The 15878-nt window shown below is 42.3% G+C and overlaps 1 protein-coding gene across 1 annotated transcript in view; it reads right to left on the bottom strand.

The window, feature by feature from the left end:
• The window catches only part of mical1 (microtubule associated monooxygenase, calponin and LIM domain containing 1), a 28335-nt gene that overhangs the window by 1252 nt on the left and 11205 nt on the right, over positions 1-15878 (bottom strand). The window contains exons 13-24 of the mRNA XM_034202592.1: positions 15635-15782; positions 13301-13491; positions 11967-12073; positions 11648-11704; positions 11324-11561; positions 10246-10313; positions 7637-8363; positions 7017-7126; positions 6820-6933; positions 4088-4181; positions 3036-3129; positions 2382-2455 (exon numbers count right to left, since the gene is read on the bottom strand). Coding sequence (XP_034058483.1) covers positions 2382-2455; positions 3036-3129; positions 4088-4181; positions 6820-6933; positions 7017-7126; positions 7637-8363; positions 10246-10313; positions 11324-11561; positions 11648-11704; positions 11967-12073; positions 13301-13491; positions 15635-15782 — 2022 coding nt within the window. The remainder of the gene's footprint in view (positions 1-2381; positions 2456-3035; positions 3130-4087; positions 4182-6819; positions 6934-7016; positions 7127-7636; positions 8364-10245; positions 10314-11323; positions 11562-11647; positions 11705-11966; positions 12074-13300; positions 13492-15634; positions 15783-15878) is intronic.

Here is a 15878-nt window from a genome sequence, read left to right as displayed (position 1 = left end):
ACAAATTGTGTTTGTAGTGATGAAGCTACAGAGATTTAACACTTTTTTGTGAGTTTCAGCTACTTCTTTAGCAGACCGGATGCAAACATAATCCTTATTTTTTCAGCATCCATCAACATCTATGTTGTTTTGTATTTGTCTAAACTACTTCATGTTGCAACAGATCTCTCCTTAAACCAGCCTTATTCATGTGGAGGAGCCAATGGCGAACCGTGTCTATCACAACTGGACCTTCTGTAGACACAACCCCCCCGCCCCGCCGTTATAATGTCCGTCTTTTCGCTGAATTGTCGTCTTGAAAAGGGTACTCACAACAATTCCGCAACATCATCTTCACCTGTTGCACTTGCCATTTCAACTTTAAACACAATAAAACGGCATGAATTGCTTCGTCGCATTGGTCCTCTGTCTCGAGCCAGTTAACTAGCGGGCCTTCTAGAATACGCCCATTGGCTACAAATCAATATATGATTGGTTGATCAAACTGTCAGTCCAAACGCTCTCATTCAGTGCAACGGCCAGGGCATTCTATCAAGGATGTAGAATACCTTGTTGAAGGATATTCTACCCAGAGACCCAGAACAAGATCTGATTGGTTGCTTTCTTTTCTAACACAAACCCACTGAAATGCGTAGAGCATGGTCCGAGAAGGACAAACAAATCAACGTAACACTGTGATATTACAGATCAACAACAGAGATACGATTCTCATTTATTCATTTTACATACTTTTATTTATATAATTAAATCGATTTTTGTTTGTTTTATCTGAGTGTTCCAGGGTATTCTCTGAATACCTTGAAGGCCCTGACGGTTCGCCACTGAGGACAGAGAGGTGAATGCATGAGAAGCTGCAGCACCGGTTAAACGCTATATAAAGAAGATATTCATCCGTCTCACAAGTCAAATATTAACTGTCTGCTCTTTGTGTTCCTGCAGGTTGTGTGTGTGAACTCAGGTAAATAAGAAAAGCCGGAGTTTAAAGGCTAAGTTTAAGGTAATCAGGATTTTACCTGAATAACATCCGCTCAGTGCATCAAAATGAACCCATCTTCCAAAGAGTCCAAAATATGTATTTCCCTGCGCGTGGACTCTTGAAAAATAATGTGATTTATATTATTTTTTTACATCTAGAACTGTTTTATCTAGCTCTCACTGCTCTCACTGCGTCGTTTTATGTCGCAGCAGCTGTTTTCTGTGAACAAGCTTTCAAATGTCACTGTGCACTGTATCCACCTACATTACGCACCAAACGGGAAGCAGACATATTGAGTAGCTGTTTATCATTGAGTTGCATTGAGCAGCTTTAGAGACAGATATTTATCTCCAAAGTTTGTAGATACCAAAAAGAGAACTAAGCAAAAGTGAATATTGGACGTATATTACATACATAGACAAAAACACGACTACAAAATGAATGACAATGTTTATGTGTCTGCTAGATGTGTGAATAAACAGGCGTTTGCTAATATGTATATCAACTTAAACAATGACATGTCAGTGTTTAACAGTTGTTCCTGCTGCCCTACTGTAAGTGGCTACAAATCAGTCCATGCAAGTTTAAATGAAAAAGAATCAGAATAACTTCTAAATGTCATCCTGAGATCTAATTTGGAGAAGGTAAGGTGTGTTTTATTTGACCAAAAGTCCTTGCTTATGCTCACAAAAAAAGGTTACTAGTGTCCTCAAACCAGAAAACTGGGTTTTACTCCCTTGATGTCACTAACTAAGACTGCATCAGCTTTAGTTGGGAAATCTTTACAGCCAGTTTAGTCAGAAAAACAAAATACTATGACTAACAATGTTTTCAATGTGCTAAGGGCCACGTCTGTATTATTTTAGAGACAGTGTTGACGAAGGACTAACTCAGACACACTATAAACTTGCTAGCCAAGCAACTGGAAGGCTACAAACAACCCATAATGCAACACTCTCAGTAGATCTGTTGTTTATCGGGTCCTCTCTGGCATCAAAAGGAATATTAGCAGTTAGGAATACATTATGTCTTGTCCTCCAATACAAACCAAACCCTATGTTTTCTGATATCATTTCTGTAAACAAATATCGTCCTACATTTGGGCCGATTCACTTGATTATGCTGTAATACTCTGCACGAATTCCACCAGCCTGACTGTGTGGTCATTAAAGATTCTAATCTAATCTAATATAATTACAGAAAGCCCTGATTGGGTTAACAGCCACATTGCCAAAGCACTGATGTTCTCATTAGAGGAGAAACATGCCATGATTATCAGCCTTGGCTAAAAACACAACTGCTGCTTGTTTCCAAGTTGGCTTGCTCCCTTCTCTTCGAAATCAATAGGCCTTTTCAAGAAGCTTCTGCAACAAATGTGCTTATGTTTTCACCCCAAAATACCCACCATTCATCTCCATGTACTTCCTGAGCTCCAGCTCCAACGTGCTCTGCTTGTCCTCCAGCTCCAGCTGCCGGGACCTGAGAGGAAAACAAACATTGGCTGAGTCATGTGGGCGTCCTGCTGGCTGCAGGTCGCCCACATGAGGCCAGTTTTACAAATAGAGACTGACTGGTATGCAGATTGGTCGCTACAGAGGTGAGAACAAACTGTAACTAGTCCATGTTTATGATCGGTTTTCAATTTACCGTAGTGTTTTCATGTGTGGCTACTGTGTCACTTTGCAAAAAAGCTGTGATGTGTTGTGTTTTCACTTTTATTAGAATCGCCCTTATGTATATATATATATTTTCAAAGTAATAGTTATTTTTGTTATTAATTGATGTAGTAGGCTATATGTTTCTTTTCCCTTTCATTCACGTAAAAATAAAATCCTGCTTTCGGATTCAAGGTACCGATAAGGCATTTTTCTTTGTTTTGTTTCACTTATACCATTTCTCCAAAAAAATAAACGTTGTATTTCGAGCAAAGTACATGTATGGACAAACCAAGATAATAAAAAAACCATAGCTGTGGTATCCCAGCAACAGGCCTTTACTGTGCAACAAAGAGCAGCCCATGTACCCGCCAGTGTTTTTAATTAAGGAGCTGAACACTCACGCCACCATGAGGTCAGACTCTTCAGTCACCAACGAGTTCTTCTCGTGGACGAGTTGGATCCAATGCTCGATCATGTCAGGAGAGCCGTTGCTGCCTGGAGGTGAAAAACACAGCGTTTAGTTATCTATGTGTTCATTCTGTTTGTGGAAATAAAGAGAGACGGGTTTTTAAGGAGATTCTGGATGTAGAGTTGTACTGCATGCGACACAACGTCCATGTAATCGTCTAAAGAAAAACATGGAGCCTCAGGCTAAAGTGAATCTCTCTGGGTGTTTCTCAATGTCAAGGAAGGATGCTCCAGAGCCACTATTTCAAGGATGCTACGTCATCGAGTCCCGTCGAAGGACTGTTCCAATGTCCAGGATGCTTGGAATTCTACCGAGCCTGGTGTCCTTCGTTGCGAGAAATTTCGAGGCTGCACATGTGTAGACTCCGCGGTCTTAAAATCCCCACAATGCTTTGCGCACGGACCAATTTCCAAATCTTTGGCGGAAAACGCGCTCCATTTAAGGCGGGGCCTCGCATATGACGCACACCTGTCTGCCTGTTCCACCATTCTTTGTTTTCCGAGGCTAGGAAGGATTCTTGCCTCGCCTCTGAAGCAAGTGACTCGGAAGACGTGTCCTACCAAGGAAGCGTCCTCGACATTGAGAAACACCCTCTGTGTCTGGAAGTTGTTTCATGTGAATTCAGCTGACTATGATTTAATCACATCAATACATACATGTATTCAATGTTTAAGTTCGGTCATTCAAGAGACCAATATATTCGGTCTTATGGAAGCACCTGGTTTATGGTTTAACTAAGTATACTTACCATGTGCAGACTCTCTAGTTTCATTTAATGCTTAAAATAAACAGTAGCTCTTTTTTGTATTTTTCACAGTCTTTTACCAGAACAGTTTACATTTCACCACAAAATACAAATCTCAGAATCCATTTCCAGCATTAACTGTTTTTAAATCAAATCAATGTCAAAAGTTCTTCTACGTAAAGAAGTAAGATTAATTTCTTTGAAATCCCCAAACAAGGGGCCTGCTGTTAGGGTCTCACCAGCCTCTCGGCGCAGAGTTTGCTCCAGAACGACACCTTTATCCTCCAACTCCTTGAAGGTCACCTCGATCTCCTCCAGTCTCCTCTGGATGGACTGGAGACCACAAACACACACCAGTTAGACAAACAAAACATGTACACTTTACAAAACAAGTACACTTATACTGTTTTTTATAGCGCATCAGTGTTTCCGCCAGACCAGGGCTGAGAGGGCGTCCACCCCGAGAGCGCGGGGTGGGGGGGGGCGGGATTTTGAATTGAGCCGTCCCTTATAGATACTATCTCTTTACGTTAGTGAGTCGGATCATTTGACTCGGCTCCCAAACGGCTCTTCATGTTACCACAGTTACCACGGAGCCTCAGTTTCGCGCACGTTCCGTGTTGTCCTGTAGCAGGCACCGCCGATGTCGGGGAAACGATCTTCAATACTCCGAAAGGAATCCCACCAGACTGCTTTGCCCCTCCAACAGCGGGATGTCCTTTTTCCTTTTTGTTATTTCAAGCGATAAAAACTCGATCTTCTCTCGAATTATTAATATTTTTGGACGCCCTCGGCTCGAGTTCAGGGCGACCCGAGCTGAATAAGGGCGTCAAATGACGGCAAGACGCCCCCCTGGCGGAAACGCATGGTGGAAAGGAGCAGGAAGAAGAACATCTTATTTTACCTGCCCCTTCTTACAAAAAGAAAATGAAATAACCATCAAAAAGTCAAATGAAAGCAATATTCTTTCAGTTACCAATACTGAAATATAAAACCAGAACACAATCAACAGTCAACTTCATACTGTCAAATTACGCTTTCTTAAACATTAAAATGTTCTTACAGCGCTTTAAATCATTCGGCAAAGAATTCCACTTCTTTGCGCCAAGAGACACACATCTGCTTTGAAAGCCGTGCGTGCAAACTGATGCTTAAAATGTAATTTCTTCCCATGTTGCTCATCCTTAACAAACAAACACATTTGTTTTGTATATTTTCTGGCAGTATTCTGTTTTTTGCTTTATGCACAACTAAAGCCGTCTATAATTCTATTAAATCTTTACATTTTAACAGCCTTGACTCAATACATAGTTTGTTCTCTAGGTTGTACATTATGCAACATTCTCACAGCTTTTTTTAATTAAATCACGACTCAGCATTTATTTCTGAAAAAGACTGTAAATATATTTTCATTACATCATTATATATCTATCCATTAGTTTTCATTTTAAGTCATTCTCAGGAAACAATGCATGTTTTCAGCTTTTATCTTGTTGATCTCAGACTCAGGGTTTCATGTTCCCACAGTTGTATCAAGCTTTACTTCTAAGTTCGGGGATCATACACTTTTTCACCAATGATTTTCAATGACTTCTCCAGGACCTTTACCTAATCTTCCATGACCAAAAACATTACTCTTTCTCAGCGGTACCACTGAAAATGGTTTATTTTAACATGGAACAGGAAAATAAGGTCTGCATATGAAACATGTTGTGCCTATCTAAAACAAATCCAATAGGCTTACTAGCTTCTACAGACTAAAGCAACTCAAATCTCTCACCAGCAAAACACCTCGTCCGTTAAATGCCATTTTACGTTTTCATTACAATACGATACATTATGAAATTACTATTTCGGTGATTGGATAAAATATAAATTATATTTGATGCAACTTTAGTTAAATTCCCATGACTTTTCCAAAACTTTGGGAAAAATATTGTTTTCCATAACTTTTCCAGGGCCTGGAATTAGCATTTTGAATTTCCATGACTTTTCCAGGTTTTTAATGACCGTAAGAACCCTGTAAGTTACTTCGAATGCAAATCAAACATTTTCCACTGCCGTTGCTTCACATTAAAAATGTTGAACTGGTCACAATGTGCAACTTCTATAGTGAAGAAGCCACAAGACATGCATTCATCACGTTGTTCAAAATGTTGCAGCTGCAAAGTAACCAACTTTGTGCAGGATTGTATCAGACCATGGTGGCTTAAGAAATGAATAGTGCCCTTCTGTTGCATTTCTCACTGCTCAAGAAGTGTTAAAAGCCCACAAGGCCTGCTGTATTAAGAGTCAAAACTGGTGCCGCCAAATAAACAAACAGGATTTAAATATTAGGGTTTAACACTTAACACACAATAAATATTGCCTGCTCATGTGGACACAGGAGCTTTAAAATGCAGGGTTCATACACTTTTTCACCAATGATTTTCAATGACTTCTCCATGACCTTTACCTAATTTTCCATGACCAAAAACATTACTCTTTCTCAGCGGTACCACTGAAAATGGTTTATTTTAACATGGAACAGGAAAATAAGGTCTGCATATGAAACATGCTGTGCCTATCTAAAACAAATCCAATAGTAGGCTTACTAGCTTCTACACGCTAAAGCAACTCAAATCTCTCACCAGCAAAATACCTCGTCAGTTAAATGCCATTTTACGTTTCATTACTACACGATACAGTATTTATTAGTATATAATATATAGTATTACTATTTCGGCGATTAGCTAAAATATAAATTATATTTGATGCAACTTTAGTTACATGACTTTTCCAGGATCTGGAATTTGCATTTTGAATTTCCATGACTTTTCCAGGTTTTTAATGACCGTAAGAACCTGAAAATGGTACATTCATTTATTTTACCAATACTACGGTCACTGCTTATTGAGTAAACATGGAGAAGCCACTGGCCAATAAAATATTGATTAGCTAAGAGGGTTGCTCCGGTTTGAGAGCCACTGACCTGAGCTTTGCGTAATCGCTGTAATTCACTGGTCTTTGCTCTCCGCTCAAGTGTCCTCATCATCATCAACTCCATCTTCTCGGCCTGAACAGGGTCAGCTGGCAGCGTCTGAAACTAGAGGCAAAGTGTCAGGATGTACTGCTGATTAAACTGTAGCTTCTCACTTTCACTTATAATGCAAACATCAGCTCCATTACCTTCTCTTCAAATAAGTCGACATCATCTCGATCTAATATATCATCGTCGTCGTCGTCGTCGTCATCATCGTCATCGTATCCCTCGTTAGTGCTGTGTATGAATGTTGTTTCTGTTGTGGGAAAAGCAAGAAAAGATGTTGAAACAAGTGCAAAAGTGTTTTCCTGTGTCCTCCACTAAGCGTCTGTAGAATCTGTTTTATATAATCGTGTGTTTTAAACCGTGCTAGTGAGTTATTCATTTGGCCTATTTCTTCAGCAGCAGTTTCATACATACATACATACATACATACATACATACATACATGTCAGGTAACTGCTAAATAAGGTCATGAAATCTGGGATCATGTAATGTCTGAGGGGACAGAGGATGCAACATATATGACTGTATAAGGTGCGGACGTGTCCGCTACATATGCCGTTTGAAGTGTATATAAACTGGAAGATTATCTTGGTCTATCGGGCATTACACTATTGACTGCTTGGCTGCAAGGTAATGCGTCTCATAGTGCTGTGCAGCAATATCATATTTAACTTCACTGTGTCTGCGTTTTATTGATTCCTCTTTGTCTTATTCTTTAATGTTGCGAGTGTTACATCGGATCCACAACAACTCCACTCACCGACTCTCCCCGGATGATTGACGAGGACGCTGAGCCGGGGGTCTCTGCTGATCCTCGGGGACGACAGGTTCCACGGGGAGAACTTGGACCGGACCCTCGCCTGTCCGCCCGGCATCTCTTTCCTCCTGAAGCAGCGGCGGTGCCTCTTCTCTCGCATGTGACTGGCGGGGTTCCCGCTCCAGTAGCCCTCCTCTTCCTGCCCGTCCTCTGGTTTGGGAGGGCTCGTTCCTCCTGCTGTAGCCGAGGACGAGGAGCAGGATGAAGATCCACCGGGGGTCTCTGAGTCCGAGTCCACGCTGAGGCTCTGGAGGTTCACCAGCTGGCTTTTCTCCTCATCGCTGATCTTAAGCTTTCGTTGCTTCGGGCGAGAGTCTGGCGCGTCCTTTGAGATCTCTTCTGTAGGAGTCGGAGACGATTGTCTTTCTGGAGTCGAGGGGTTGAAGATGTGGACGGAGCGAGGTTTCGCTACGGGAGGAGAGGGCTGAGGGCTGGGTGGGAGCTGGGATTTGCGAGGCTTAGGGACGGGATGTGGCACCGTCTCCTCCTCAGTGGGAGCTGCTGCTGCTGCCGCCTCTGTTATAGATGGAGGCTCAGTGGGAGTTGTTGAGTGAGGAGAAGGACCACAGTCCAGAGTGTGCTCGTACTCCTCATCTGATGGAGAGGGCGTATAATCATCACTGGAGAGCCTGTTGTCTTCATTGGTTGTTTTGTGATTCCTTTCACTATCCTGAATACAGAAATGGAAAAAAACGACATTTAAAAAAAGGCACACATTCCTGCTTTTGAACACAAACTATGCTTTGACACCGTCTCTGTACCGGAAACCCGATTTGTTCTGCACGTGTGAGCAAATGCAGCTTCCTGTCACCGCCATCGTTTTACGGCGTTGTTGAAAAAGTGCAGAGAATTTCTTTTTTTTAAACTATTGAAAAGTTCCAACAACATCCAAAAAAAAGGCACATCCCATCTGTGCTCATATTTACTGTATATAAAACACGGCTTTCAGAAATAAAATAAAATATGTACGGAGCCCTGGAGAGAAAAATAAATAAAACGTGGCCACGTTTTACTTTCTCGTGCACGAGTAAAGCGTGCGCACGAGTTACTAAAGGTGGCCTCGTTTTATTTAAATTGAGGGATTCCTGTCCGTGACTCACAGTATCTGCTGCCCACAGCTGTTTTATAGAAGGAAAACCTCCTTCACTTTATGAAATCTCTGCGGCACCAGTGGCAAATAGTGTAAATAGCTAATCCTGCTTCGTAGTACACTACGAAGCAGGATTTGCTATTTACACTATTCGTTCATGAAGTATGACGCTGCGCTGTCAGCACGCGTCTCCATGTTTGTCTCCATCGCATTTGTTAGGGTCAGTTAAGCCGGGTAAATCGAACATATCCAGGTCCAGGGTCTGTTGAACTGGCTTCGTCGTACAGGGCACTGGAGGCAGTAACGTGTAACTCAGCAGAATCTGAGAAGAGCAGCACCAGCTGCAAAGAGCTGTGCCTTTTACTGTTTACTTCACTGCGTTTCCCTTCATTAGAACAGCTCAATAGAGATCGAGGCTGCTACATTCAACCACACACACCTACACACACATCGAACTACCAGAGTATTCCCCCTCGCTTTATGAAGGAGATGTCCTGTCACCGGGGCGCATGTGTGTGTGTGTGTGTGTGTGTGTGTGTGTGTGTGTGTGTGTGTGTGTGCTCAGCTCCGCTCTGTGTGCGCGTTCGTGTGTATCCGACACCACCGGCATTTGTTTTCAAATTACCACGAACAGCACACGCACACAAAACGAGGCCACGCTTTATTAACTCGTGCGCACGCTTTATTAACTCGTGCGCACGCTTTAGTAACTCGTGCGCACGCTTTAGTAACTCGTGCGCACGAGTTACTAAAGCGTGCGCACGAGAAAGTAAAACGTGGCCACGTTTTATTTATTTTTCTCTCTATGAACCCTCCAGGGCTCCGTACAGATGTCTAGAGATAGATAGAATAGAAACAGGTGCATAATAAAGACAGGAATTAGCATATCAGAATTTACATTAAAATATAAAACACATTTAAAAAATATATTGATGTAAATATTGATAAAATATGTTTAATTTGAATTTCACAACCGTATCAAAATGTAATGGTCCACTTCAATTTCATTAAAAAAAGTATATTAGGTTCAAAAGTATCTTAAGTATACATTCATATATTTTTCATTATATGACTTGAACAATTACTCTCTTTAAGCAATACATTTTACTAGCGTTACTTTCTTAGTGAATGACGAAATTACCTCCATATTTCCGTTTGTATTTAATAAGGAAACATGTTCACCTTCTGTTTCATAACTAGTCAACATCATTATTTTGAAATCCTAGAAAACTGACATCAATCTCTTCAACAAACCTCTGAGCATCATGGGATGAAGCGGCATTTCCACAACTACGCAAAACATGTGTGGAAAGTACGAATCAGGTAAACTAACATTTGCATTATTTGTGCTGCGAGCGATCGAGCGCTGCAGGCTGAACACATCGGACCAGACGGATGGTTTATCATGCAAAAGGAAATGGTGTAGCATGAGTTTGAACATCTGCTCTGCTCAGTGACCCACCTTACAAGATGTTTCTGCCCCGTTTTGCAGCTCCAGTTCTTCAGAGTGCAGCTCACAGTAAAACCTCCCTGAGGGGACATCAGACAGAAACAATGAAGGGGTTGAAAGGTCAGACACAACTGAATGTTGACGTGTCAAAGAAGGGGAAGAAAAAGGCGCCTGCTGTTTTGATAAATGATTAATGTCCTTTTAGTCTAAATGGAGCCACTTTAAAAATGGTCTTAGTGCAAATTATTAATTACAATAATGAATGAATAAAAAGGCAGTGCTTTACTTATTGTTGAGAACACACATGATACAAGTGGAGCAATAGCTGTTGAAACCGTTACATTTAACTGACGCTTTTATCCAACAATAGTTGCATTCAACCATGAAGAAACAAACTCCAAAATGGTGTGTGGACCCGTGAAACCAGAAATACAAAAGCCATATACTGTAACTGTGACGAAAAGTCTAAATATTGCAACATACATGGACAGAAACTTGAAGAGATACCAACAATATATTAATAGTTGTTGGTGTTGCATTATAACTGTACACACATGACAATATTCCTTTTATAATTCTGACAAAAGAGGACATTAAAGGGGCCCTTTTCTGCTCTTTGGGGGTTTCCCTTCCCTGTACTGTAGTCGTGTGTTATACAGGGTTTTCTGCATTTAAATGATCTGCAAAGGCTACAATCCCAAAGTTCCCTCCAGAGGAAGTTTCTCTCCCACCCCCCCCTGCCTGTAATGCCTCCATTGGACTCCTTTGTTTACTTACATATCATAATGACATCACTATGTAACACTCGAGCTTCTATTGACCAGCTCTCCAACACATTGTACGTGATAGAGATGTCCCGCCCCTTAGCCTAAGCGGTTGACCAACCACAACAAAGCCGACCAGCTAATCAATCAGAGCAGACTGGGCTCTGGTTTCAGACAGAGGGTGAAAAGAGGTGCTGCAGCACAGGCAGTATGAGAACAATAAAGAGCTTTTTGAACATTAAAGCATGGAGACATATCACAGTAGAGACACTAAATACTGATATGAACCTGAAGATGAGCACAATATGTCCTCTTTAAGTGCTCACCTGTAGTCTGATCAAAGGTGTATCCTCCCAGTCTGAGTGTGATGCTGCAGCGATGGCAGGTGAAGCAGCTTCGATGGAAGAACTTTCCCTCAGCGCTGACCCTCTCCAGCACGTAGACCCTCTGTCCACAGAAGTAACACTCATCACTGTTTGTCAACGACACACAAGCATTAGGCCCAGGCTCAAGAGTAGGGATAGGTGAAGGACTGCGCTCAGGGGACACCGGCAGCACCACCATCTGGGGGGAAAAGGGCAGATCAATTCAGTCAATTGCCCCAAAAAAAGTAAGAAGGATTATTACAAAAAGCTTCAATCACAACTCACACTGTCCTCCTCTTCCATTGTGGTCTCTCTTTCTTTCTTCAAAGATGCCAGCTTTTCCTGCAGAGAAAAGAAGAAATATTAACATCACATGACGTGATTATGTGGAGAACATTCACACCATTATAATGATTAAAAAAATAACCCACGTCTCTTGGAAAACATCTAATAATGTTGCCCTGAAATAACAGATGTGAGTCACAGACAGCACAGGCAGGAGGCCCAGACGTGAACTCCAGCCAAGCACACCAGTCTGTTTGAAAATATCTTTATCAAACATTTCTCGGTGCTGTGTAAACAGTGACAGTCACAGTGGGCGTACCTTGCGTCTTTGCAGAGAGTTGTGCTTCAGCTTGTTCAGGAAGAAGACAGCGGACTGTGTCGTGGAGAGACTCAGAGGCTTGGCCGGCGAGGGGAAGGCTGCAGGGTCTGTAGCACAACACAAAATGAAAAGAGAGAAACATTTTATTGAGACACACAAGAAATGCAGGTTATCCCACTAGGTTGAAGACACCTGATGTGGCCTACTTGCACAGCTTGAAATATCCTAATTCTACCTTTTTGTAATCTACAATTTACGTCCTTTTATCTGTAATACTGTGCTGGAAACATCCTCTTACTTGTATTCTCTGTAGCGCCACAGCAGATGCATTTAACTTGTCAATCCGCATAAAAAACTCTTCAGCTGCTGCTCTCACTACTACCACTCCCATGCTTTCATCATTCAGCTGAGGTTACGGGAGAATAACAGCTCCCTCCTGACTGCACCTCAGTCGGTGGATCCCGTGCAGCGCAGCAGAATATCACACACACGGCGAGCATCACACACACACACACACACACACACACACACACACACACACACACACACACACACACACACACACACACACACACACACACACACACACACACACACACACACACACACACACACACACACACACACACACACACACACACACAACACACACACACACACACACACACACACACACACACACACACACACACACACACACACACACACACACACGGCGAGCATCACACACGGCGAGCATCTATCACACCCACTTCAGAGCCTACAAACGCGGGGCTCTGTCATTTATTGCTGCACAAACTCCACATGCAAAGACTGTGAAAATACCTCTGCTACAAATATCCGGGATAATATCCTGCTCGGGCGCAGGAACAGTAGATCCCCTTCAGGAGCTCCTCGTCCCATAAGCCACACAGTGACTGACTGTTTGCTCTTTCTGCTGCTCTGCTGGTTTATGCAGGAGAGCAGCACAACCAGTAGAGGCTGGCTCTGCTCTGAGCTCAGCACTAGCCACTTAAGCCGAATGAATTCTGGGTAACAGGCTCTTAAAGAGACAGCAGCCATTTAATCACACCAGACACGTTTCAGTGGGAAGGCTCCTGACCCTTTTAGGGTGATGCTAATGCAGTGTCTAAGCAACAGAGTGACGTAAGATGAAGCTGCTGTCATCAATCATTGTCTTCAGATATATTTCAGATTGTAAACAGCATTAAAAATTACATAAATAATGAAAATATGAACTGTAGGAAATTGTAAAGTGTTTTTTTTTTTGGCTTTTAAAATCATGCTTCGATATTTGTGTTACCCTTGCAAATGATAAGTAGTCAGATGTTTACCTTTTGCAGGCACAGTGAAGGCCTTTTGGACCTGGGTGAGATAGAGGACCATGGACAACTTGTCTATCTGACCACTGTTGGCCAAGTCGCTGGCAGCCATGACAGGAGGGATGCCCAGCTCCTTCTCCAAAATGCTGAAGGCCAGTTGGTTGTTGTGAACAGCGCTGGACTCATCCAGGGCGGACATGTCACTGTGGAGGAATAAGAAAAACTGGGATTAAATGTTGTAGCTGAAGAAGAAATTATGAGCTTGCATTAAAGACAAGCGGTGTATGGAAATAGGCTCATTTTAAAGAATATTTATCCGACATATTTAGGTCAGTGAGTAGCTGCATGTTAGCTTGATTGAGAAGTGTATTTGTATTTTCAGGGTTTTATTTGCACGCCAGAAGACTAGACAGTAAGGGACATGTACATTGTATGATCAAAGATATTCACTTTTCTTTTTGATGTCAAATCAGTGTTATGTCCAGGCCTTTTAAACATGTTGTTGTGAGATGGCTGACATTTTGTATGCTTCACTAAATGCTTTTAACGGCTAAGGAACTTTAAGTGCATTTGTGACCTGCTCCATCGAAATCAGTCGCATTGACCCGAACAGTACACTGTTGGAAAGAGGAGATTCCTAGCTTTCTAATGATATCAGGAATGTTGTTGTACTCCAAATATTAAGCTAAATATATTACATTATATAATGACTGTCACCGAGTCATTATTTTGAGAAAAAGGCCTTCAAAGTTTCCTCTTCTCTGGAATCCATCGATCCGATTGATTATTAGCAAATGATCAAAATAATACGGAGGAAACATATTTTGGTTTGGATTACTGGTCTGGGGGAAGCTCGCCATTGTGTGTGTATACGTGTGTTTGTGTAATTTTGCGTTAGTGTGTAGTTTTTTCGTGAAAACCCTCACGAGAAACACCGGCTGTTGTTGTGCCTGCTGTGACGTTAGGTTAGGGCCCGTCCACACTGTCGACAGCTTCAATCTGCCCATTCACTTTGAATGGAGTGACGTCACGTTGCCTCGCTTTTTCGCCGAACTGAATTGTGGGTAGAATAGCGGTCCGTCTCCGGCGTCACGGCCCGTCTACACTACAGGCGTCAAAAAATGCTTTCAACGCTTCGCCCATTCATTTGAATGGGGTGACGTAGGATATTTTCAAACTTCGCCGAACTGCATTGTGGGTAGCATGGCAAGGCGTTGCAAGCATCTATCGGCGTCGATGCTTGCTCGAAGCTGGCGTCAGCCAATCAAATCCCGTTTTTGCAATTCCCGCCAGTACAAGCGCTAGCCAATCAAACCGCGTGCAAGCTGGGAGAGCCAGACCGCAGTTCATTTCCTCATATTCCAAACGAGAAATTACGGTAGCAAATCACCCGGTTCTTTCCGACCAGAACTATTTACCGGGATACAAACCGGAGGAACCAGGCATGGAGGGAGGTGGCAGAGTCAGTGGGTGAAACTGGTAGGTTTTCGCCTGTTTGGGGATTTTATATCCAGTTTACTTCGTTTTAACATTGCTATTGCTTTGTATGTCGGGGGCAGGAGATTCATGTGATTGGTTGTTGGTCGCGTTGCTTGAATAAAATCCCCAAGCTTTAGACACGCCCAGCTCCAAGCTTTTTTTGAAGCTGTAGTGTGGACGCTCCTCCGTTCTCCGTTTGTAATTATGCCGTCACAAGCTTCAAAGTTGTATTTATCATTTGAATTTGCCAAAACAAGTTAAATATTATGAAAGGCAAGACTTTGTTTAATTGAATCAGATGAAAACAAACTGTAACGGACCCTGCCGTGTAGCTACTATACGCTTACATTCATAATTTCAGCCGGAGGGAGGGGGGCTGCGCTGCGGAACAGCAGAGTGGCGAGGGAGAGGTGCCTGTCTTCGTCCCTTTACAAGCTTCAAACATGTATTTATCGTGTGATTTTGGAAATAAAAGTTTCATATTCTGAAAGCCAAGACTTTGTTTATTTAAAATCAAACAAAACACCCGAACCCCGAAAAAACTATTTTTTTACGCAAATCCACGTTTATTTTGAAATGAGCCGTTGCGACTTCAGACTGATTTCGATAGAGCGGGTCACATTTTTGGTGCTTTTTTGCACCAATTGGTTTGTGAAAAGGCTATATGGGACATGCAACAACATAAATAACAGCATTTCAAATCAAGGATATGTCTGCCCCTAATGTGATTCTTACAGTATGTCCCAGAGTAGCCGCTTAGTGAGACTGAGTGGATTTGTCTCAAAGGACTGTGTCATGTTTACACAACTAAACAAATGAACTAATATAAAGAATCCAACTATCACATGAAAAAAAGTAATTGGTCACATGAGCTGGGGTCCGAAGTGGTGGATCAGAGCGCACAGAGCCATCCCGGACCTCCAGGATTGTGTGAAATCTTTTACAGCCACATTCTTATAACCCGCTGTGTTTTTCTGGCACCATTTCAACAACTCCTCAAAACCACTGGCAGAATCTGTGGGGAAAACAAAGGCAATTCATCAGAGCGTGCTCTGCGACCACAGTGGGGAGGCTTTCACAGCCATACAAACCTCTTTCTGGGATGTGTAAA

The sequence above is a fragment of the Gymnodraco acuticeps genome, unplaced genomic scaffold (genome assembly GCF_902827175.1).
Source record: "Gymnodraco acuticeps unplaced genomic scaffold, fGymAcu1.1, whole genome shotgun sequence".
NCBI lineage: Eukaryota > Metazoa > Chordata > Actinopteri > Perciformes > Bathydraconidae > Gymnodraco > Gymnodraco acuticeps.
Note: the sequence above shows the minus strand (reverse complement) of the source record. Positions and strands in the feature narration are given on the sequence as shown.